The 26134-nt window shown below is 46.1% G+C and overlaps 1 protein-coding gene across 4 annotated transcripts in view; it reads right to left on the bottom strand.

Annotated features, from left to right (window-relative positions):
* The window catches only part of MLLT1 (MLLT1 super elongation complex subunit), a 62788-nt gene extending 55567 nt beyond the window's left edge, over positions 1-7221 (bottom strand). For 3 of the 4 annotated variants that reach the window (XM_038384246.2, XM_038384245.2, XM_038384247.2), the window contains exons 1-2: positions 7086-7220; positions 1698-1878 (exon numbers count right to left, since the gene is read on the bottom strand). In XM_038384246.2, the coding sequence (XP_038240174.1) occupies positions 1698-1878; positions 7086-7097 (193 nt within the window). In that variant the 5' untranslated portion in view covers positions 7098-7220. Of the gene's footprint in view, positions 1-1697; positions 1879-7085 lie in introns of all 4 variants that reach the window. The other variant, XM_038384244.2, reaches the window with a different exon arrangement.
* Positions 7222-26134: the final 18913 nt, after the last annotated feature.

The following is a 26134-nucleotide window of genomic DNA, read 5'->3' as shown; positions in this document are numbered from 1 at the left end:
TGGGGCAGGAAGGACTTAAAAATGGAGCAGCAAGCCACAATGTGAGCCTCGTCAAGGCAACAAAGGCATAGCTGGTGCTCGTCACTCACAGAGAATGGGCGAGGGCAAGAGAGTTTTTAAAACCCAGAATCCAAGGCACCGTCTTTGGGCGGGACAGGGGATGACATTCCCCAAACAGGGAAAAAACACGTCACGAACTAAATTATCTACTCTAAAACTACAATCTACAACAAATGGACAGAAGTAACTTTTTTTTTTTTGCAAAAACTAAGAGCTCAAAGGAACAAGGGTTTTGACTCGGGCAATGCAGCAGTAAGAAGGAACTGGAGAGACGTCAACCCGCAATACCTAGTATACCCTCAGCTGCAAGCAGGAGGGGATATACTACGCATGTTCGGGTCAAAGGACACTGCTAACAAACACATCCAAACTCAGGCGCATGCCACACGTGTGCACCCACATATGGAATACATACAGGGACCATCACTCAAAGAATTTTAAATTAATAGCTTGATTAGGAAATTGCAATTTCCTCAAATCTAATACCACACAAGTTAACTTCCCCACTTCCACACTCTTACTCAATAGTAAAGGTGCCAAGAGATGCAACTCAACAATTCCCTGCATTCCCAACAATAAAAAAGCCGGTTTGAAATAAGGGTCAATTGACTTGATTTTAACTCTGGTTTCACATTAAAATCCTACCATGAAATGATTTCAGATTTTTAGACTATTTGCAGACCGCCTTTTATATTTTATTAAAAACTGTTTCTACAATATTTTAATTGTTAAAATAACTTGTTAGCAGTGCAGTGAAGCCCAGCCCATGTCAGCAATCTCTTGCTCCAGGTTAGGGAAAGAGTCATTTGCAAAAACCCTTCAGGCCAATCTAGGAATAGCATTGATGGACTGCAAAATCCCTCTATTCCAACCCCTCTTTGGTGAAAAACAGGTTGGCATGATGGCGAACCTTAAGGTAAGTGTGAATCAAGAAGGGGGAAACAAGCTACCATTTTTAGTACTGGGTGACATAATAATCTGGTTAGCAAAGATGAATAGTCATAAAGATGTTTGTTATAAGGTAATTGCTGTGCTGGGATCCTTGTCAACCAGCATAAACTGCAACTTTTATTCAAGTCTTTCTATAAATTTGTTTCTAGTTCAGCAGTCCAGTTTCCTACCATACATCAATTTTATTGCCACCAACTTGTGGCAGACATAATCATTATATGTATTACCTGCACAGGTTTAAGACAGAACCACCACCTTTCAAGTTGCTTTTCACAGCATGAGAGTCTCACAAATAACCATGACAAGTATATACCCTTAAGACAGCTGCATAGCCACCAGTGGCACTTCCCACCATGTAACATGATAGTCATTTGTCCCCATTCTCTTGGCATTAAGTGCTCTGAAAACACGCAAATAATAATACTTCAGAAACAAAAACAAAAAAAAAACAAAAAAAAAAGATGGAGGAAGCATTTCACCTTTGACCCTTTCATTAGAGGAAAGGTCACATTCTATCTAATCTTCCTCAAAAAAGCGGCAAACCTCAAGACTCAAGTGTATGCAATGTGTGTTTTGTTCCTCCTTAAGAAAATGTTTCACAGAAACAACAGTGCAATGCCAGACCCAGACTGCATGACTATCCCCCAGAGAAAGGAGACTGAATGCTAGTTAACATGCATGCTCACCACGTTTGGGTTTAGGGAAGCTCTCATGTAGCCGAAAGACCACCTTCTCCACAAAGTGCTGGATGTCGCATTGTTCTGGGCCACGGACAAACACCATCCAGTCATGAGTAAACCCTTCGGTGGTGGGCTTTTTACGGAGTTGGGCTCGGTGCCCCAGCTCCAGCTTCACTTGCACCGTGCACTGGAAAGGGAGAGAGATGTGGGACACTAGTCAATACAGGCCAGAGGACACTGTTTTACAGAGCTTTGAGATCTACAGACAGAAGGTACTAAGTATCAGAAGGACAAGAATCAAATTAAGTGTTTATCACAATGAAACTAAGTTGCTACAGAAGATGATGGTGATTCTTTAAAACTAAATTGTGGTCAGTCAGAAAAGTGATTATGAAAATGGTTTCTAACATCATAAATCTATTCTGTGTGCCTGAGTCACACCTTACTCTGCAGAGTCAATACATCTATAGAAGACAGATACATCAACTAAGCTGTAAGCTAAGTTCTGACTCCACAATCTTTATCATTCAGGAAGACAAAGCAGAACAACTGGATTCTCAGATCCAAATAGTTTACAGCATCTGCAGATAGTAAAATAATCTTGAAAAGAGTATTAGGCATTTGCTCACTGTGTTAGACCATTATGAAAGCCCACAAAAAAAATCTTACAGTACTGCTTTTTCACAGCACTTGAGTTAGTAAACTTCCAGGACACAAGTATCATGTATTTTCAAAGGAACTAGAATTTAGTTACATTATAAGTTTCATACATTAGTTGATTTACATGGCTTATGCTTACATGGACTTATACAGACAATACACTATTGTGTGTTTGCTAGTAGAAGAATTGTGTAGTTTACCAAAAAAATGTAACTATGATGTTCTGTGTGTTTACCAAATAATTTATGTAACCTCTTTCAAAAAAGGATCACAAGACTCTTTAAGGGCAGGGACTGTGTTTTTGTATTTATTTGTAAAACACGCAGCACTATAGGGACCTAGTCCCGATTAAAGTTTCTGAAGTTTAGTCTAAATAATATTAAACAGATAATAGAAAAAAATGGGTATTGTGCCCCATACAACGAACAAAAAGCCCACTACATAGAGCATAAGAAACAGCTGAAATTAAATTAAGATGCATACATTACAGCAGACAATTTACATCTGAGACAGTGGAAGGAGGTAGGTGGATGTAGGAGAGGGAAGGCAAGTATTAAATTTCAAAAAAACTAGCACACCAAAAGGTTTCAGGAGAGATTTGAAGAGCCAGAGACACACCTGAGAATATGTGCCATGTACTTCACTACTCTTTGAAGTATGTGCCCTATACAAACTGAAGTAGTTGCCAAGACCACCTTGCACTAAATTTAATAAAATGATCGAATTAACCAAGTAGAAGTTCAAACCCACACGAAGGTTGGCGGTGCTTGGTTCGGATTCCTACTCAACTAAGATTTATGAGGAATAAGGGATTTGATTTCAATTATACATTGCATGTGTAACCTAGTCAGGTCTCAGATGGGCATTTTTAAAGGGAACATTATTATTTGTATTACAGCTGCATGCAGGAGCCCCAAATGAGATCAGGGTACTCACTGTGTTAGGCATAGGACCTATACATAGTAACAGGTTTCAGAGTAGCAGCCGTGTTAGTCTGTATCCGCAAAAAGAAACGAGTACTTGTGGCACCTTAGAGACTAACAAATTTATTTGAGCATAAGCTTTCGTGAGCTAGCTATAGCTCATGAAAGATTATGCTCAAATAAATGTGTTAGTCTCTAAGGTGCCAAAAGTACTACTTTTCTTTATACATAGTAAGAGTCCCTTCCCTGAAATGCTTAGTCTAGACCAGTGTTTCCCAAACTTGGGACACCGCTTGTTCAGGGAAAGCGCCTGGCGGGCCGGGCCAGGCCAGTTTGTTTACCTGCCGCGTCCGCAGGTTCGGCCGATCGTGGCTCTCACTGGCTGCCGTTTGCTGCTCCAAGCCAATGGGGTATGTCCCTCGGCCCACGCCACTTCCCACAGCCCCCATTGGCCTGCAGTGGCAAACCACGGCCAGTGGGAGCCGCGATCAGCCGAACCTGCGGATGCGGCAGGTAAACAAACCCGGCCCGCCAGGGGTTTTCCCTGAACAAGCAGCGTCCCAAGTTTGGGAAACACTGGTCTAGACAGATAATAGTTGAAAAAAGTATTTTCTCCTTATGTGAAATTGTGATCTGAGAGTATGAGAATAGTGATTTTGAGTGTCCAAACTTGACACACTTGGAAGGGGCTTGGTTTTCAGAAGGTGTTTATTTAGCAATTTCTGATAACCTAGACCAGGGGCGGCCAAACTGTGGCTCACGAGCCACATGCAGCTCTTTTATCGTTAAAGTGTGGCTTGAAGAGCACCCCATGCTCCTCCCCATTCTCCACCTACCAGGCTGGGGGGAGGAGGAGGGGTGCCTCAGGACCTCTGCCTTGCAGTGGAGTGGTGGGGCTAGGGCTTCTGCCCAGAAAGGAGAGGAGTTTTGGGGCTTCAGCCCTGCAGGGTGCACCTGCCAGGGCTTCAGCAGGAGCTGGGCTGAAGCCCTGAGCCCTGGCAGGCGCCTCCCATGGAGCAGAAGACCTGAGCTTTGACAGGCGTGCCCTGACTCTCGAACTTCTGAAGACTGTCGTATGCAGCTCAGAGGATCAGTAAGTTTCACCACCCCGATCTAGACCCTTTAAGGAGTCTTAATTAGAGCAGCCAAAAATCAGACTGCTTTCTGAAATCTTTGCCTAAGCTACTTGCTGAAGATCACACAGGAAATCTATAGCAGAGCCAGAAATTTAACTCTGATCTCCTGAGTCCCAGTCTAGTACCTCAATCACAAAACCTACCTTCAAAATTGTTTCTCTAAGGCAAAAAGATTTTTAAATTTTTCTTCCAAGCTATCACTTGCACCATCATACACTTTCAGAGATTAGCAGTTCATGCATCAACCATAAAACCCAGGTACCAGCTCTTCTAATTAACTGCTTAATCCATTCTATCAAAGTCTTTCTCTTGAGTCACCTTCCTCTTAAAGATATCTTGCTAGGTCATTTTCTTCTTCTGCACGTTGGGACCTGTCATTTCCATGGGCTGCATCTCAATATTAAAGATAATGGTGCTCTGTTGTCAAATATTTCTGTTTCCTAACAAATGCTTCCTTTTCTTTAGGCTTAAAAATCATGAAGGTCCAAGGAAAAAGGCAAACTGAGTTTTAATCAACACACAGGAATCTAGTACATGGTGATGCACCATTGTGTAGATAGTCTACCTAAATTCTGACATCCATGGGGGAAACCTCTTGAAAGCAAGTTTATCTGGGATATTTCCCATGATATTCAAAGAGGAATTCTTTTCAACAGATTCATTTTATTTTGTAACTTCAACTACACCTTAAATTTTGCTACTGCATTTAGAAAAGAACTGCTTCGAGTGGGAACCAGTCTCGACATTTTCTTTAGGTCCAGTTAACAGCTGAAAGGAAATCCAAATAAAACCTCCCCGCCTAAAATATTTGAATTTGCCCCATTTGGAATTATGGAGGAAGAGATTTCTCTCATGCCCAGAGGAAATAAAAACCCTGTTCAATATACTCTACAATATTTTACTAAAGTCTTCAACCCTCCCCTCTAATTTTCTTTTGATGTATCAATTGTTTTCAAGTCACCAACTCTACCTATTCTCTCTTCCTTTTGGATTATCAGTCAAGTTCTAACTGAGCCTCCCATATGACTTCATAAGCCTGAACTTGTGCGGATATGATATGTTACACTCCAGTCAAAATACATACATGGACACACGGAAAAAGACTAGGAAAAAATGATGATCTGAAATAAACTTCTAGCCCTGACCTCCCATTTGGCTGAGCAGGGTAATACCTGTTCTGAGAATGCAGGGTCTCCCCCATGACCAGAGCCAGCAATAGCCCTGTTGATAACACTACCTCTTCCCCTTCTCCCTCCATGTCGGACAAGGGGCAATAGCACTACTGCTGACATGACTTCCCCCAAGCAGACCTGAGTGAAGGAGAGCTGCAGGGCAAGAACCTTAATGCTAACACTGATCGTCCCCCAAACTAATGCCTAGAGAAGACAATGTCCCTGCAGATACAGTTGCTCTGCTCACTCATTGCGGGAGGGGGCAGTATACAGAGCTCTGCTACTGATACTGTCCTTCTTCCTTCATGTCTGAGTGAGGGAGCAACAGGCCCGTTGCTACCCATCATACCCCCTTCCCATGTCTGGGTAGGTTGTGAGCTGGCTACAGGCCAGCTGTATCATTGCTCCTCTCCCCCCCATGTCTCTGAGGGGGCAGAGGGGCAACAGTCCCACTGCTTCCCCTCTCCCCAATTATGCCTGAGAGAGCAGGGGAACACAATAGCCCTGCTGTTGCCCCTGCCCCAACCATTACGCCTCTGAGGGGACAGGAGGAGAGAATAATCCTGCTGGCCTTTTCTGCCCCCTTATGCCTTTGAATGGGGGGAACAGCCCCACCGTGTTTCCCCCGCCCCTTATGCTTCTGTGGAGGCAGCTGGGCAACAGCCCCACTGCTGTGCCCCCCTTATAACTCTGAGGGGATGGGAGGGCTACTGCCCCTCACTCTCATTATGCCACGGGGGGGCAAGAACACTCTGTCGCTCCTGCCCCCCGGTACACCACTGGGTAGGGGAAGGAGGGTGGCAACAACCCTACTACCGCTCCTCCCATTACTCCTCTGGAGCAGGCAACACCCCTCCCCCATTATGGCTCCAAGGGGGCAAGCAGGGCTTAATTTGTACTGAAAGAGGTGCCAGGCCTCAAGCATTTTTTTTTTTTACATTCATAACTGATGCGGCAAACCCAGAGGTGCCGGGGCTCTGAACTGCCATGCTGAGAAGTGTCAGGGCTGAGCCCTAGCAAGCCCAGAACAAATTAAGCGCCGGGTAAGAGCCCCGCGGCTGCCCCTCCCCCCTCCCACGACTCTGAGGGGACGGGAGGGGGGAGCAACAGCCCCGCGGCTGCCCCTCCCCCCTCCCACGACTCTGAGGGGACGGGAGGGGGGAGCAACAGCCCCGCGGCTGCCCCTCCCCCCTCCCACGACTCTGAGGGGACGGGAGGGGGGAGCAACAGCCCCGCGGCTGCTCCTCCCCCCCATGACTCTGAGGGGACGGGAGGGGGGAGCAACAGCCCCGCGGCTGCCCCTCCCCCCTCCCACGACTCTGAGGGGACGGGAGGGGGGAGCAACAGCCCCGCGGCTGCTCCTCCCCCCCATGACTCTGAGGGGATGGGAGGGGGAAGCAACAGCCCCGCTGCTGCCCCTCCCCCCATGCCGCTGAGGGGGCGAGGGGCCTATCACCCCTTGCCTCTCCCCGTGTGTGGGAGGCCGGACTTCCTCCTCCTCACCTGATTGTCCATGGCTGGGCCCGCTGCTTCCCCCCGCTCGGTCCCGGCCCCTCACGGCCCCGCCGCGGCCCCTCGCCTCATTGTGTGTCACTCACAGCCACAGTCCCTGCCTCTCCCTCCCCCCCCCAGCCCGCCCACGGAACCGGAACTGGACGCGCCCGGACGGGCAGCCTCCGCCGCCAATGGGAGCTCAGCCCACATCCAGGAGGTGGGGCATCCGTCGGGAATCGCGAGCCCCCCTCAGCCGCCAGCTGACTGGCCGGCGCTGCGGCCAATGGGAGGTGGCTGGGGGCGTGGCCAGCCGGCGCATTGCCGGGGTCAGGCGGCAGCGTGGAGCTGAGAGGGTTGGGCCCGTTGTCGGGGCCGGGGGGAGGCGGCGCGGCGCGGCGGTGGCTGCTGCTGCTGAGCCGCGCTCCCCACCCCCACCCTCGGCCCTGGGGGCTACCCGCAAAGGGGTCCCGCCCAGCAGAAATGCTCCACGCCCGCCCCTGGGGCGCTGCCCACAGTGCACAATGCTGCCCCGCCCGCCCCGCGGGCCACGGCTCCTGGGCGACCTGCACGGCCCTGGCTCCCAGCCCAGCCCCGCCCCGCCCCGCGGGGCCCCTGGCTCCCGTCGCACCCCGCGCACCAGCCCCGCGGGGCCCCTGGCTCCCATCCCAGCCCCGCACCAGCCCCGCGGGGCCCCTGGCTTCCAGTGGGCCCCATCACCCCCCGCACCAGCCCGCAGGGCCCCTGGCTCCCAGCCCCGCACCAGCCCCGCAGGGCCCCTGGCTCCCAGCCCCGCACCAGCCCCGTGGGGCCCCTGGCTCCCGTCGCACCCGCGCACCAGCCCCCCGGGGCCCCTGGCTCCGAGCCCAGCCCCGCATCAGCCCCGCGGGGACCCTGGCTTCCAGCGGGCCCCATCACACCCCTGCACCAGAGCCGCAGGCCCCTGGCTCCCAGCGGGCCCCATCACACCCCTGCACCAGAGCTGCAGGCCCCTGGCTCCCAGCGGGCCCCATCACACCCCCTGCACCAGAGCTGCAGGCCCCTGGCTCCCAGCGGGCCCCATCACACCCCCTGCACCAGAGCCGCAGGCCCCTGGCTCCCAGCGGGCCCCATCACACCCCCTGCACCAGAGCCGCAGGCCCCTGGCTCCCAGCGGGCCCCATCACACCCCCTGCACCAGAGCCGCAGGCCCCTGGCTCCCAGCGGGCCCCATCACACCCCCTGCACCAGAGCCGCAGGCCCCTGGCTCCCAGCGGGCCCCATCACACCCCCTGCACCAGAGCCGCAGGCCCCTGGCTCCCAGGGCCCCATCACACCCCTGCACCAGATCCGCAGGCCCCTGGCTCCCAGCGGGCCCCATCACACCCCCTGCACCAGAGCCGCAGGCCCCTGGCTCCCAGCGGGCCCCACACACCCCTGCACCAGAGCCGCAGGCCCCTGGCTCCCAGCGGGCCCCATCACACCCCCTGCACCAGGCCCCTGGCTCCCAGCGGGCCCCATCACACCCCCTGCACCAGGCCCCTGGCTCCCAGCGGGCCCCATCACACCCCCTGCACCAGGCCCCTGGCTCCCAGCGGGCCCCATCACACCCCCTGCACCAGACCCGCAGGCCCCTGGCTCCCAGCGGGCCCCATCACACCCCCTGCACCAAACCCGCAGGCCCCTGGCTCCCAGCGGGCCCCATCACACCACCTGCACCAGCCCCTGGCTCCCAGCGGGCCCCATCACGCCATAGGTGCTGGAACTGTGGGTGCTGTTGCATGCCCTGGCTTGAAGTGGTTTCCATCATATGCAGGGTGTGCAGTTTGATTGAATGGCTCTCAGCACCCCCACTGTACAAATTGTTCCAGCACCCCTGCCTGCACCAGCCCTGCAGGGCCCGTGGTCCTATCACACCAGGGGCAAGAGCATCCGATGAAGTGAGCTGTAGCTCACGAAAGCTTATGCTCTAATAAATTTGTTAGTCTCTAAGGTGCCACAAGTACTCCTTTTCTTTTTGCGAATACAGACTAACACAGCTGCTACTCTGAAAACAGCTCCTAACATGTTTCAGAGTAGCAGCCGTGTTAGTCTGTATTCGCAAAAAGAAAAGGAGTACTTGTGGCACCTTAGAGACTAACAAATTTATTAGAGCATAAGCTTTCGTGAGCTACAGCTCACTTCATCGGATGCATTTGGTGGAAAAAAAAAACAAACATTTTTTTTTTTCCACCAAATGCATCCGATGAAGTGAGCTGTAGCTCACGAAAGCTTATGCTCTAATAAATTTGTTAGTCTCTAAGGTGCCACAAGCTCCTAACATGAATCACCCCAGTTCAGCCAGCTGGAAGCGGAGGATCTTCAGAACACAGAGCAGCAGAAACAGTACAGCTCCCTACACGCATGCTGGTCTCCTAGCATGGAGTGTGTCATCTTGATCTAAACTGTCCTTCATGTTCCATGGAGACAGATGATTCCAGTAGGGGGAAGTGCAATGCACTGCTGATTATCTTGCATGAGAAAAATGGCACAGAAAAGTTGATTGCACGTTTTCAGTTGTACATCAAGAAGCCTTGGCAATGCAACATCATATGAAGTGACTCCTGCAAAATGAGTGGTTATTAGCCACAGGCCCAGCTGTGCTATGAGATGCAGCAGTTACTACCACAAGCCCAGCTGTGGATGAGGCGCCTGAAAGGAACTGTTGTCTGTAGCATGCAGTTCACTGAGAAAAGATCCTCAGATGTGGGTCTCAGCACTGCTGGTGAGTTTGTGTGTCACATTTACAACCAAAAAAAACAAAAGTTTTTAATTTTTTTAAGCCTGGAAAGCAAGTTATTTTTCTCAGTTACGTAAGGCTCCAAATAAGCCCTTGGCTATCATCACATTTTGAAAGTTTGTTGAAGTCTGTAGGGGTAAATACAAAAATACATGTCCTCCATTAACATAGTATGTGTAGCCAACTCATAGGGAAGAGGCAGGGATGAAAATGAGGGTAAGTTAGTGACATCTGAAAAAAATTAACCAAGATCCTAAATTATTCTAGACACAGAAACAGTTTCATTAGCCTGATGTCAGATGTTTGCAGAGGACAATGGACTAGAAGTGTTTAATCTCAGTTGTCTAACAGCAATGACTCCATCACTGTCTCCTGGTTTGAATTCCACTGCTAAATGCTACTCTTTTAGTTTTCCATGTTCCCCTCTGCTAGAAACGGGGTCTGAAGACTGTCTCTCTGGTCTTCTCCATAGAGCTTCTTTTTATGGGAGGTCTCATTGATAGCTTTGACTGTGAACATCACTTCCATGCAGATAACTCCCAGCTCTACACGTCTCTTTTTCCTCTAGCTCACTGTCCTGATTGTTAGTTCCTAGTGTCATCATATGGTCCTTTAGTATCTGCATGCTGCAAAGACTGAAATCTGTTTTGGAGAACTGTCTTCTTTTCCCTTGTCTCAGACTCCGCTATTGATCTCTTAAACTTCGCTCCCAAAACTAGTCATTTGTGTCATTCTTCCCCTTGAACTTTTCATCCTACATCTTCCTTCTCTGTAAATTGTAAACTTCTCTGTATTCAGTTTAATTGTACGTGAGTATTATCAGAATACTTTTCTTTGAGCCTGCCCCTGTCAAAAATATTTTAATTCCTTAATCTTTCTTTATCTCAAATATTACCATTCTTTCTTTAACACTTTCCCTAAATTACCATCCTCTAAACTCCAGGGAGTCCACAATGCAATGACCAGACTATTCTCTCACTTTAGAATGTGGGACAGTATCTCTCCTGTCTTTGAGTACAAGTTTCCCTTCTGGCTTTCAGTTGTTCCTGGACTCCGCGCTTACTACAACTCAGCCATTTTCTCTTCTGGCCTTTTGCCCGAGACTTCTCTGGCTCTCATTTTATTAAAGACCTCTCTGTACTCTGCCCCAGGCCATTGTGAATTTTCAAAAAACATGTATCAAGGACTCAGTACAGAGCCAATCTAACTAGCACAGCTAAAACTATTGCCATCTGAAATGAGTGGAGAATGAGGAAGATTTCCACAGTGCAAATGTATGTAGCACATACAACATGAACATTCCCGCATCTGAAGTGCGTTCTAAGGAGATGATAAACTAATGAGAGGGGTGGTTCTCAGGAAATTTTGGATTTTTTACGTTTTCCGATGCTCTACTCCCATACTAGTCAGGAATATATATGCTTCAAAGCCACGTCTGGGGGTAATAAATTGCATCCGGTCTTCTCCCTGGTAAAGTTTGTGTGCAAAATGATGGTGTTTTGAAGTAAATTCATACCAGAACATGAAATCTAATGTTAGAGAGATGCACAGGTTGGGTTAGAATAGTCAGCTTTTGAGAGAGAAAATTTCTTCTTAAAGTATGGTTCTAATATATGTAAAAATGACACTGTGTTACGCCATAGACTGCTTCCGCCGACGTGCACGAGCTGAAATTGTGGAAAAGCAGCATCGCTTACCCCATAACCTCAGCCATGCAGAACACAGTGCCATCCACAGCCTCAGAAACAACTCTGACATCATAATCAAAAAGGCTGACAAAGGAGGTGCTGTCGTCATCATGAATAGGTCAGAGTATGAACAAGAGGCTACTAGGCAGCTCTCCAACACCACTTTCTACAAGCCATTACCCTCTGATCCCACTGAGAGTTACCAAAAGAAACTACAGCATTTGCTCAAGAAACTCCCTGAAAAAGCACAAGAACAAATCCGCACAGACACACCCCTGGAGCCAGGACCTGGGGTATTCTATCTGCTATCCAAGATCCATAAACCTGGAAATCCTGGACGCCCCATCATCTCAGGCATTGGCACCCTGACAGCAGGATTGTCTGGCTATGTAGACTCCCTCCTCAGGCCCTTCGTTACCAGCACTCCCAGCTATCTTCGAGACACCACCGATTTCCTGAGGAAACTACAGTCCATTGGTGATCTTCCTAAAAACACCATCCTAGCCACTATGGATGTAGAAGCCCTCTACACCAACATTCCACACAAAGATGGACTACAAGCCGTCAGGAACAGTATCCCCGATACTGTCACGGCTAACCTGGTGGCAGAACTTTGTGACTTTGTCCTGACCCATAACTATTTCACATTTGGTGACAATGTATACCTTCAAATCAGCGGCACTGCGATGGGTACCCGCATGGCCCCACAGTATGCCAACATTTTTATGGCTGACTTAGAACAACGCTTCCTCAGCTCTCGTTCCCTAATGCCCCTACTCTACTTGCGCTACATTGATGACATCTTCATCATCTGGACCCATGGAAAAGAAGCTCTTGAGGAATTCCACCATGATTTCAACAATTTCCATCCCACCATCAACCTCAGCCTGGACCAGTCCACCAAGAGATCCACTTCCTGGACACTACGGTGCTAATAAGCGATGGTCACATAAACACCACCCTATATCGGAAACCTACTGACCGCTATTCCTACCTACATGCCTCTAGCTTTCATCCAGATCATACCACTCGATCCATTGTCTACAGCCAAGCGCTACGATATAACCGCATTTGCTCCAACCCCTCAGACAGAGACAAACACCTACAAGATCTCTATCATGCATTCCTACAACTACAGTACCCACCTGCTGAAGTGAAGAAACAGATTGACAGAGCCAGAAGAGTACCCAGAAGTCACCTACTACAGGACAGGCCCAACAAAGAAAACAACAGAACGCCACTAGCCATCACCTTCAGCCCCAACTAAAACCCCTCCAACGCATCATCAAGGATCTACAACCTATCCTGAAGGACGAGCCATCGCTCTCTCAGATCTTGGGAGACAGACCAGTCCTTGCTTACAGACAGCCCCCCAATCTGAAGCAAATACTCACCAGCAACCACACACCACACAACAGAACCACTAACCCAGGAACCTATCCTTGCAACAAAGCCCGTTGCCAACTCTGTCCACATATCTATTCAGGGGATACCATCATAGGGCCTAATCACATCAGCCACACCATCAGAGGCTCGTTCACCTGTGCATCTACCAATGTGATATATGCCATCATGTGCCAGCAATGCCCCTCTGCCATGTACATTGGCCAAACTGGACAGTCTCTACGTAAAAGAAGGAATGGACACAAATCAGACGTCAAGAATTATAACATTCAAAAACCAGTTGGAGAACACTTCAATCTCTCTGGTCACTCGATCACAGACCTAAGAGTGGCTATACTTCAACAAAAAAGCTTCAAAAACAGACTCCAACGAGAGACTGCTGAATTGGAATTAATTTGCAAACTGGATACAATTAACTTAGGCTTGAATAGAGACTGGGAATGGATGAGTCATTACACAAAGTAAAACTATTTCCCCATGGTATTTCTCCCTCCCACCCCACCCCCCACTGTTCCTCTGATATTCTTGTTAACTGCTGGAATTAGCCTACCTGCTTGTCACCATGAAAGGTTTTCCTCCTTCCCCCCCCTGCTGTTGGTGATGGCTTATCTTAAGTGATCACTCTCCTTACAGTGTGTATGATAAACCCATTGTTTCATGTTCTCTGTGTGTGTGTATATAAATCTCTCCTCTGTTTTTTCCACCAAATGCATCCGATGAAGTGAGCTGTAGCTCACAAAAGCTTATGCTCTAATAAATTTGTTAGTCTCTAAGGTGCCACAAGTACTCCTTTTCTTTTTGCGAATACAGACTAACACGGCTGCTACTCTGAAGCCATAGATCTTGTACTTCTGATTTATATTTGTGGCTTTAGTGATTAAAATAAGGTTTTATTGATTTTTTTACTCCGGATAGCCCTACACAATCAGCGTAGCTAGGGTCTTATATTCTTTTAACATGGAGTGACTAACATGTATTAACTCGCACATTAAAATCCTTATGTATGAAAAACAAGTTGTAGTTTTAATATATGTTAGCTGGTCAAGGTAAACTCTAGGTTCCTGCAGACATATCTCCACTGCTGCAGTGATCAGCTCCTCCACAAAACACTTTTGAAGATCCGTGGGTCCTACTCATGCCTATCACAACATGTTGTGTACCTCATCCCATGCACTAAAAGCCCTGATAGCAACTGTCTGGGTGAAACCAGACAATCACTATGCTCTAGAATGAACTTGCGTAGGAAAGTGATAAAAGACAAAACCTGTGCATCACCTGAGGGTGAACACTTTTGGCAAAGCGATCTCTCTCTATCTGACCAATCAGTCCTCACCCTCAAAGGAAACTTGCACCACATTTTCAAAAGATGAACCTGTGAGCTAACACTAATGATTTTGCTAGATACTAAAAATTATGAACTGAATAAAGACACTGATTTTATGGCTTACTGCCACAATCTCTAACCCACTCCAAACCCTGCTTTTCCCTTCCTTCCTTCCTTTCCTCCCTATGACTGGAGAGGTATTAATGGGCCACTTCACCTTGAGTGGTCCCTTGAAATATATGATAACTACTTACGCTAAACAATCTGCTCTACCTTGTCTTTAGCTGTGACACTCTGAAGCCTGGTCTTCACTACAGAGTTAGGTCAACATAAGGCAGCTTACATTGACCTAACTCTGTGTCTACACAAAAATGTAGCTCCCACTGATGTAACTTGCCCACTACGCCAACTTAATAACTCCGCCTCCACGAGAGGCATAGCGCTTAGGTTGATGTAGACATTGCATTGTTTACATCATAGAATCATAGAATATCAGGGTTGGAAGGGACCTCAGGAGGTCATCTAGTCCAACCCCCTGCTCAAAGCAGGACCAATCCCCAACTAAATCATCCCAGCCAGGGCTTTGTCAAGCCTGACCGTAAAAACTTATAAGGAAGGAGATTCCACCACCTCCCTAGGTAACACGTTCCAGTGTTTCACCACCCTCCTAGTGAAAAAGTTTTTCCTAATGTCCAACCTAAACCTCCCCCACTGCAACTTGAGACCACTACTCCTTGTTTTGTCATCTGCTACCACTGAGAACAGTCTAGATCCATCCTCTTTGGAACTCCCTTTCAGGTAGTTGAAAGCAACTATCAAATCCCCCCTCATTCTTCTCTTCCGCAGACTAAACAATCCCAGTTCCCTCAGCCTCTCTTCATAAGTAATGTGTTCCAGTCCCCTAATCATTTTTGTTGCCCTCCACTGGACGTTTTCCAATTTTTCCACATCCTTCTTGTAGTGTGGGGCCCAAAATTGGACACAGTACTCCAGATGAGGCCTCACCAATGTCGAATAGAGGGGAACGATCGTGTCCCTCGATCTGCTGGCAATGCTCCTACTTATACACCCCAAAATGCCATTGGCCTTCTTGGCAACAAGGGCACACTGTTGACTCCTATCCAGCTTCTCGTCCATTGTAACCCCTAGGTCCTTTTCTGCAGATCTGCTTCCGAGCCATTCGGTCCCTAGTCTGTAGCGGTGCATGGGATTCTTTCGTCCTAAGTGCAGGACTCTGCACTTGTCCTTGTTGAACCTCATCAGATTTCTTTTGGCCCAATCCTCTAATTTGTCTAGGTCCCTCTGTATCCTATCCCTACCTTCCAGTGTTTCTACCTCTCCTCCCAGTTTAGTGTCATCTGCAAACTTGCTGAGGGTGCAATCCACGCCATCCTCCAGTTCATTTATGAAGATATTGAACAAAACCGGCCCGAGGACCGACCCATTGGGCACTCCACTTGATACCGGCTGCCGACTAGACATGGAGCCATTGATCACTACCCATTGTGCCCGACAATCTAGCCAACTTTCTATACACCTTATAGTCCATTCATCCAGCCCATACTTCTTTAACTTGCTGGCGAGAATACTGTGGGAGACGGTGTCAAAAACTTTGCTAAAGTCAAGGAACAACATGTCCACTGCTTTCCCCTCATCCTCAGAGCCAGTTATCTAGTCAAAGAAGGCAATTAGATTAGTCAGGCATGACTTGCCCTTAGTGAATCCATGCTGACTGTTCCTGATCACTTTCCTCTCCTCTAAGTGCTTCAGAATTGATTCCTTGAGGACCTGCTCCATGATTTTTCCAGGGACTGAGGTGAGGCTGACTGGCCTGTAGTTCTCAGGATCCTCCTTCTTCCCTTTTTTAAAGATGGGCACTACATTAGCCTTTTTGCAGTCATCCAGGACTTCTCCCGATCGCCATGAGTTTTCAAAGATAATGGCCAATGGCTCTGTAATCACATCCGCCAACTCCTTTAGCACTCTTGGATGCAGTGCATCCGGCCCCATGGACTTGTGCTCATCCAGCTTTTCTAAATAGTCCCGAACCACTTCTTTCTCCACAGAGGGCTGGTCACCTCCTCCCCATGCTGTGCTGCCCAGTGCAGTAGTCTGGGAGCTGACCTTGTTCGTGAAGACAGAGGCAAAAAAAGCATTGACTACATTAGCTTTTTCCACATCCTCTGTCACTAGGTTGCCTCCCTCATTCAGTAAGGGGCCCCACACTTTCCTTTCTTCTTGTTGCTAACATACCTGAAGAAACCCTTCTTGTTACTCTTAACATCTCTTGCTAGCTGCCACTCCAGGTGTGATTTGGCCTTCCTGATTTCTCTCCTGCATGTCTGAGCAATATTTTTATACCCTTCCCTGGTCATTTGTCCAATCTTCCACTTCTGGTAAGCATCTTTTTTGTGTTTAAGATCAGCAAGGATTTCACTGTTAAGCCAAGCTGGTCGCCTGCCATATTTACTATTCTTTCTACACATCGGGATAGTTTGTCCCTGTAACCTCAATAAGGATTCTTTAAAATACAGCCAACCCTCCTGGACTCCTTTCCCCCTCATGTTATTCTCCCAGGGGATCCTTCCCATCAGTTCCCTGAGGGAGTCAAAGTCTGCTTTTCTGAAGTCCAGGGTCCGTATTCTGCTGCTCTCCTTTCTTCCCTGTGTCAGGATCCTGAACTCGACCATCTCATGGTCACTGCCTCCCAGGTTCCCATCCACTTTTGCTTCCCCTACTAATTCTTCCCGGTTTGTGAGCAGCAGGTCAAGAAGAGCTCTGCCCCTAGTTGGTTCCTCCAGCACTTGCACCATCAACTATTACTGCCTTTCAGAAGCTGCCCTTCACTGACAGTTAAATCGATGCAAGTGCCCCTGATGAGGACAGGCACCGCTGACACAAGGAGTGTAGTATGGACATGCAAAAGTGATGTAATTACTGTGATGGCTGTACGTCAGTGTAACTTAAGTCAACTTAATTTTGTTGTGTAGACTTCCCCTGAGTTAGTTCTGTAGCCTGAAGAAGAGCTCTGTGTAAGCTTGAAAACTTCTCTCTCTCACGGCAGTTGGTCCAATAAAAAATATTACCTCACCTACCTTGTCTCTCTTGTTTACACTAGGAATTTAAAACCAGTTGGCTAACTTGTGTTAGCCGACACATTAAAAATACACCTTTTTGCCTCATGTATATATGGATACTTTCTTGTGTACTGACTTTCTTGTGATCTGGAGTTACAGAACCCTGTGAAGCCATAGGCCATGTAACTTTTCTGAGTAGAACAACATTTCAAGGAAAACCTTTAAAAATTCCCTTTGGGAAAATGTTATGGTGCATTTAGAATTACATTCTACATCATTCAACAAGGGAAATGGGCAGAACAATTTGCTACACAAATTCAAATTAATTACACTTTCTAGAATCTTTGTAGATTGGAAAATACATGAGTATTATGAGTATTTTGATAGGATAGCGCTAAGAAAGGTAATTTGACAGTCTTTCTCTTAACTTCCATGGGACTTGGCTCAGTCCCTTTGGGAGGAATATAGGAGAGGAAAGGATCCTGGCCAAGACCAACCAATCCTTAATGTGGGATCAAGTCCAGAAACTGTGTGCTGAGGAAGGAGAATACACATTGTTTGAGGATAGCTAGAATGATCTGACATCAAGTAACAGTCATATAATACTCATGCCGTGGGAATGACAAAATGGACCAGCGGGCGGGAAAAGACAAATAAAAACCATAGCTGAGTATGAAAGAAAAGGAACTACAATCCTCATTATTTACCTACAGTCTCTAGAATATTCCCAGTATGACAGTGGGAACACATCGTTTTCCCTGCAGCTGCTTATTTAAAGGAGCACTGTCAACATGTTTAGGTTTCAAAATATACTTGCAAAAATCTAACATTACTCCTTCAGTGTATCATAGAATATCAGGGTTGGAAGGGACCTCAGGAGGTCATCTAGTCCAACCCCCTGCACAAAGCAGGACCAATCCCCAATTTTTGCCCCAGATCCCTAAATGGCCCCCTCAAGGATTGAACTCACAACCCTGGGTTAAGCAGGCCAGTGCTCAAACCACTGAACTATCCCCCCCTCCACGACTAAAGTGGATAATCCCCTCCCCCTTAACAGAAGCTGCAGAGCATGAGGTTTGCCATGCTTCCCCTGCAACAACATGGGGTAAGTTTTACTATAGTCAGAAGTGTGACTGCAGCTTGGCATACCTGTGCTAGCTTTAATCTAGCTAGCCGTGCTAAAACTACCATGAAGATGCAACAGCTCAGGCTTCACCAGGGGCTGTACAAGCCTGTCCAGGACCCTGGGTACTTATTTGCATTGCTAGGCTGCTAACTGCGTCGCCACATCTTCACTGCTATTTTTAGCCATGATAGCTAGATGGAAGCTAGCGTGAGTATGCCTACTCAAGCCAATCAGACCTTCAGTCGCAATGTAGATATACCCATGGTTACAGCAGCATAATGCTTTGTCACAAGGGACAGGAGTACATTTCAGAAGTGGGAGAGAATGGATAATACGGAGAAAATTGTGGGGATTTTGCAGAGATTTTCCTCAGTTTTTGCTGACATTTCTCCTGATTAGGAGGAATGATCTACCTTTTTGAGGTACATTCACCCTTACACTGCAGTATTATAGTAAAGCATGTAGCTAGGACTAATAGAGAATCTCTCAATCTATCTGTTTTAAGATTCTGTACATCTACCTACCACTGTAGTTTATGAGCCCCTCTCACATAAAATAGATTGGCAATAGGAAAATCCAGTGTGGCCTTCTTGGAGTCTCTGGCACACCAATTTTGTATTATAGAAATCTTTCCGCATGGGGATGAAAGGGTGGATATTTCTGGTGGGGAAAGTGGGGTGGCTGATGTTGTAAATACTGTTCTGGTTTTGATGGAAAAACTTTATCAAAAAGGAAGGTTGTCCAGCATTTCCTTCAGGTGGTCAGACTCTGGTTTCATCTGTTCTCCTTTGCAAGTTCATTCCGTAGCTGGATTCCCTCAACCAAGAATACTTTGTAGAAGTATACTTTTGGGTGGAAAACAATTTTCCATCTTGTGAGAGTTTTCAATATTTTGAAATGTTTCCTATCCCAAAATAGGACACAATGTCCCAATCATTTGAAAAATGTTGGAACCGATCAATCAAAATGTTTCTTTTGGTAAATTTTTGAAACATTTTATTTGTACCTTTTTAAAATATAAATAAATTAAGATTTCAAAACAAGTCATTTCAAATAAAAAAATGATTTCCCCTCCCCCTAAAATGTCAGAGTGGGATGTTTCAACAATCTTGACTTTTTTTCCTTCAAAAACTGTTCAATTTGAGAGATTCATCAAAACTGGCCCTTTCTTGTAAACAGTTTTGGTTCCAACAAATCGACATTTTCTGATGTAAACCATTTCACCAGGACATTCCCGACCAGCTCAAGTCCTCCGTGTTTTGTTCTGCATTGTCTCAGAGAAGCATAACTGCCTTGGTGATTCATAGATTGAAATGTTTCAGAGTAGCAGCCGTGTTAGTCTGTATTCGCAAAAAGAAAAGGAGTACTTGTGGCACCTTAGAGACTAACAAATTTATTAGAGCATAAGCTTTGAGCTGTAGCTCACGAAAGCTTATGCTCTAATAGATTGAAATGTGGTCTCTAATGTAGCTAGAACCTGATCCATTAAATGTTTTGGAGATTAGGATTTAAACTGGCAGCAGAAGGAGTCGGTGGTAGGACTGGAGCAAAGACTAAATGTGTTCATGGAGCTGGAGCAAAGGCTTAATGTGTTCATCCTAAACCACAAAGGAGGTGGGCAACTGCATTTGTATCAGTTGGACTCTTTTCAGAGGTTTCGACAGTCAGCTTGAGATACACAACTATACAGCAGTTTCATTTATGAAGAGAAAGAGAATACATCATTTTGTTGAAACTGTAGAGGGAGTTTAGGAGGTTGAAAGCAGTTACCCAAATTAGAATTTGGCCAGGACACTATGATTAACTCCTGTTACTCTTGTGAAAAATACCTGAAGACGTTAAACGACCACAAGGGAAGCTATCCTTTGAATACATCTTCATTATTTAGTTACAAAAAGGAAGCAGGATTCTAAATGGTTGTGTGCTACAGTCACGGCCACACAAATGAACTGACCACATTTTCTATCTATCTATCCATCTATCTATCTTAGAGTTTTATACTGCCTATCATCAGTATCTGAGCACCTTCCATGTAAAATCGGGTGAGATTCGGTGGCCTGCATTGTGCAGGAGGTCAGACTAGATGATCATAATGGTCCCTTCTGACCTTAATATCTATGAATCTATGAATAGCAATAGAAAAGTGGATTTCATGGACTCTGTAGCTCCTCCTGCCTTTTTGAGGTAAAAACTCTGCTTGAAGTGGTTTGTGACGGGTTTTGGTTTTGGTTTTTGTTTGGTTGTTATAGGGTTTTTCTGGGGAGTGGGTGTTGTACGACGTCAGCAATAAGAAAAGGAGTACTTGTGGCACCTTAGAGACTAACAAATTTATTAGAGCATAAGCTTTCATGAGCTACAGCTCGTGAGTGACAATTTTGCGGAAATGCGTTTTTCAGAAGGAATGTTTTACGGCATTTCCTAACAATGGTTAACCTCTGTATTCGCTTGATTTCTGAAAGTTTATTCCACAGCCTTATCCCCTTGACTGTCCCCTGCTCTCATGTACTTCGTCCTTGGGTTTGTGATCCCCATTGTCCCAGGAGAGTGCAACTGTCTCAGTAGTCCAAAGATCAAAATTTGATCTATAATGTAGCTGGTGCTTGATCCAAAAATCAAGTTGAATATTAGGACCAAGGCCTTGAACTGGCATCAGCTGAATTGATATCTTAATGCAAGGTGTACTTTGGGACTTTCTACTGTGGCCATACAGTAGAAAGAGGTAGGTACACCAAATGTACTATAGAATGTATCTTTTGGCTCACTGTGTAATATTCATCACTTATAAATTAGTATCACAGACTAAGTATGTGTGTATGGAAAAGGGACAAATTCTGCCCTCAATTAAACTGTTGTAAATCTTGACTAATCCCAGGCTTATCACAGAATTACATGGTGAAAGAGGGCAGAATTTAGCCCAAAGTTTATACTAAATTGAGCTGTCAAAATGTTTTTGTTATTCATTGTAGTTCTTATTGCAAAACTTGCTCTACCACTTACATGTAATGACATCTGAAACTCATAACTAATCTACATAATATGCCAGCTCATTACATATTCATGATATAGGGCAATGTGAACTCTGAGGCCTTGTCCATCCCCCCTTGTGGGGGAGAGATAGCTCAGTGTTTGAGCATCCGCCTGCTAAACCCAGGGTTGTGAGTTCAATCCTTCAGGGGGCCATTTAGGGATCTGGGGCAAAAATTGGAGATTTGGTCCTGCTTTGAGCAGGGGGTTGGACTAGATGACCTCCTGAGATCCCTTCCAACCCAGATATTCTATGATTCTAGACTGGAGAGATCAATTGAATTGTTCTTCATTCAGTAGGCTGTGTCCTTCACACATACAAATTTGCTACAATTGACTTTTCACTTGTTATCAAGTCTGTTCAAGTTATCCCGATTTCTTGTTAACCTTAATTGGAATTAGCTCAATCAACTGTTTGCTTGTGTGAACCCATTTCACTACTGTGCTAACACAGTAAAATACAAATAGTCCTCCCTTCTGCTGTCCCACAGTACCCCAGTGACTGCAAAAATGGTTTGTCTGATTGGTCTTCTTTCTGCACTCTGCTGTCCAGGGATCAGTTTGGCTGGAAGTCATCTACCATACCAGCAGTGCTGGGCACTGTGTGACGTACATTTGTGAGCCATATCATAGTGAGCAGCTTCTGGATACAGAGCTGTTTTTTGCAACAAGAATTTATGGAAATTCCTTAACTCCTCTTCCCACAGTTCCTTTGAGTAGCCCTGGTTCTATCTCACAATACTGAGCACAAATTACCCAGAAGTTAGAAGGCATAGCACCATGCTAGTGAGCAGTGCCAGGAATTCTGGGATACATACCCAGAATGCAACATACCACAATCAGGGTAGCCCAATACTAGTGTGGATGCAGGACAAAGCTGTACATGTTTACTTGTATCAGTATCACTAAGAATGTAAATACACTCAATTGGAATTTAAGCATTCTGTATAGGATTTATACCCCACTTGTCACCATAAATCTGAGGGTGTGTCTTCACAGCATAGTTAGCTCAAGTTGTAACTCGAGTGTTACCCCTAATTCAGCTCCCACCTACACACACACAATTCTGACTCAAGTTAAGTGGCGCTTTAAGCCTGAGCTACGTACCCTGTTGAGGGCAGGGGTCGGGGAAGGGGTTGAAGCTGAAATGCTCAAGCTAGTAGTGCTGTGGAGATGCAACAACTTATCGGCGCCTCATTTGATCACTCTGTGCTGCTCATCAAATCACCCTGTGTAAATCCAGAGTTGTTTTGAACACTAAGGACTTGTCCTTGGTGTACAGTGCTACTACACCAATGGGAGAGCCTCTTTTGTTGGCATAATTAAGGCACCTCCTCGAGAGGCAGTAGCTATGTGAATGGGAGAAGCTCTCCTGTCAACAGGGCTGTGTACAAGGGAGGTTCAGCTGGTATAACTACGTCGCTCAGGGGTGTGGATTTCTCATACCCCTGAGTGACATAGTTACACCAATATAGGTCTGTAGTGTAGACCTGGCCTAACTCGAGCTAGCTATTGCAGTGAAGACATACCCTGAGTGCCTTCCAGCAGTGCATTAAGCAACACAGCTAACATCTGCTAAATGTTGTTTGTTCTCTGCTCATGAGATTAAACCAAATGATTTTCGTAATAGAGACAAGACCTGTATTGTTTAAAAACATACTTCGTACTTTACCTGACAGACTTTACTTAATATCCCTTAGCACTGTTCCTGAGGCAATTGATCAGCCCTGACTCAGGCTGGGTCTATACCTAAAGTGTTTAGATCCACCTAGCTACATCACCCAGGGGAGTTTGTAGTATCTGTAGTGTAGATACATCCTCTGAGAAAACAGTGTTACCAACATAAGTTCCTCTGATACCTGCCTGTTCTTTGGGGGTCTCCACTGATGTGCTTATCCCTTCATGCTATATGAGATTTGAAAAGATCCCAAAGGTGGAATGGTTGCATAAGTAAATGGGAGTGCATAAGGAATTTAATGTACACAAAGCACTGGGGAAGGCATAGCTAGTAGACAAATCAGCCCTCTCAATGGTTCTAAATGTATGGGGATGTCCCACATTAATGAGCTGCCAGCTGAATGTCTCAGCATCCAAGACAACCATGGGCTGAGCTCCTGTTTCTTTATATTCATTCCAGCAACTTCTGCATTTTGCAGGGGTGATGCAAATCCAATTAGCTTTCTTCTTTCGGGGGCTGTATTCTGGCAGAGAGTTGCTATTTTGCTGTCATTTACAGCAGATCCAGTTCTCATGGATAAGAAACTGGCCTAATTTGCATATTTATATATGCAGATTCAGTATGGTAGATCTCCTTTATTCTTGTTTAGGTTTTTTCTTTCAGAAGTTCTGCTTCTGAAATCCTTGACTTGGGCCTTGCCCACAATAGAAAATTTTACAAAATAATTCCCACTGGTTCTACAACCAGGATTAAAACTGGTGGGTGATTATATAGCCAAGCAGGTCACTGTGGCTCTCATTGGTGCTACCATCAGATAAACTGGTGTTAGGACCAGGAGGGATATTTTTTGGAAAAATCTCTCATGTAAACACTGCCTCAATGTTCATGTGTAAGAGGAAAAGGGAATCATAGAGTCCAAGGATGGAGAAGACCAACTAGATCATTTTGTTTAATGCAGGTGGAGAGATACCAAGGACAGACTAATCTCCAGCCCTTCTTGAGAGGGTGCAAAAGGAATATCAAACAAACCCTCTCTGACTCCTACAGGTGCACAAGCCTGAACCAGATATATCCCCATTGCATCAGCTAAGTCTTGCTTTCCGGGGAGCTTACAAGTTTGTGTCTGATACCAGTGAGGGGGAAACTCTTCTGTGTCGAGGGGGAAGTGAGTCCAGATGCGTTGGTAGAGAGTCTGGCAGTATCAAGCTAGCAGAGTGCAAGCTGTTCTCAGTTACCCCACAAGGCACACTTCTGGGGAGCCAACTGGCCATCAGGCACTGAGTTCCTCACTTCTGTCACCCCCTCACTCAGTTCTAAGGCTTCCTTACCTGAGCCCTTTGAGAGCGTTTGACTGGATCTGTTGGAAAGAGGAAACAGGAGAGCAGATGCCAAAGCTGAGTCCAGGAGGTTCTTTCTACTCCCCACACCCCAACCCCCACCCACCCATTACCATAGTACCTTCAGGCCTCAACATGGGAAACCTTAATTCTGGTATTTCTAAACTTTGGAGTGATTGATTTTGAAACCTTTATAAAATCCAGCTGTCTAATTCCTGTTCTCTTTGTCACACCCATGGAGATATACTGATCATTATCAGTATTACTGTTATATTATTACTTCATTTGATTCTTTGAGGATGTGTGTGAAAAGCTAAGGGAGTGTGTTTTGCACTCTGAGCTGAAGGTGCCTGACTTTATGGTCGTTCTGTGCTTTGGTGGGTGAGAGTTTTGTTGTCGTGGTCCGGTCTCTAAGAAAAAAACACTATCTCCTGTACTCACGAGTGTCAGATAATATGTTTGCAGTTTCTGCAGAACATGGCTGATGTGGAAAGTAGTGACTGTGGACACTCTTTAATAGCTTGAACCTGTCCTTGTAAGAGCTTTGAAGATTAAGACACAGACCTTCATCTAACTTGGTATGCACTGGGGAGCCGTTTTGTTCCTCTTTTGTTCCTTATGCCATGCAGCCTAGTGGATAGAGCACTGATCTGAGGCTCAGAAGATCTGGATTTTGTTCCTGGCTCTACCACTGGTCTGATGGGTCACCTTAGGCAAGTCACTTCACCTCTCTGTGCTTCAGTTTCCCATCTATAAAATGGGTATAATGATGCTTACCTCCTTTTTACAGCACTTTGAACTCTACTGATGGAAAGTGCTATATAAGAGCTAGGTATTATTGATGAACTTCAAAAATAGCAGAACTGCATCGGAACCAGAGAGACTCTGGTTTGTATATTTATGGATATAGATATCAATTTCCCAAACACAGTAACTAACAAGGACTCGAAAACAATGAGGAGTCCAGTGGCATCTTAAAGAATAACAGATTTATTTGGGCATAAGCTTTCGTGGGTAAAAAACCCCACTTCTTCAGATGCATCACAAGGACTCAACATTTTTCTCTTGGCACATATAATTGCTGGGTGGTATTGCTAGTAATTATATCACATCCCCCCCACTTACACACTTAGCAAATATTTTGAATCCAAGGTAACGAAATTATTCAGTTACTATGGGCGGAGTGAGGGGCAGTGTGCTGCTTTGGTTCATGCCACAGTGTTCAATGAAGGATGCTATCTCCAAGGAACACTTCCATGTTGGTTGCCAGAGAGAAGATAGAACAAAGGGTAGTAACAGAGAAAGAAAACAGCTGGCAGGATGAAGAAATTTTGGTTCTGCAGCCATAGATCCTTCTGATGTTCTAGTCCGATGAAGTGAGCTGTAGCTCACATAAGCTTATGCTCTAATAAATTTGTTAGTCTCTAAGGTGCCACAAGTACTCCTTTTCTTTTAGTACTACCAGTGTATGCGCAATGTGCCTCAGGTGGCATGTGACCAGGATTCATCACTGATTTGATCATTAGCTACCCTGGCCCGGGCCAGGGACTGACGGGGAGTGTGATGTGAATGCTGATCCATGCCCCGGTTATAGTACCGATACTCAGGGACTCCCAGCATGTTGCTGTGTATGGTGACCCTGACA

This window comes from Dermochelys coriacea, chromosome 25 (assembly GCF_009764565.3).
Source record: "Dermochelys coriacea isolate rDerCor1 chromosome 25, rDerCor1.pri.v4, whole genome shotgun sequence".
NCBI lineage: Eukaryota > Metazoa > Chordata > Testudines > Dermochelyidae > Dermochelys > Dermochelys coriacea.
Note: the sequence above shows the minus strand (reverse complement) of the source record. Positions and strands in the feature narration are given on the sequence as shown.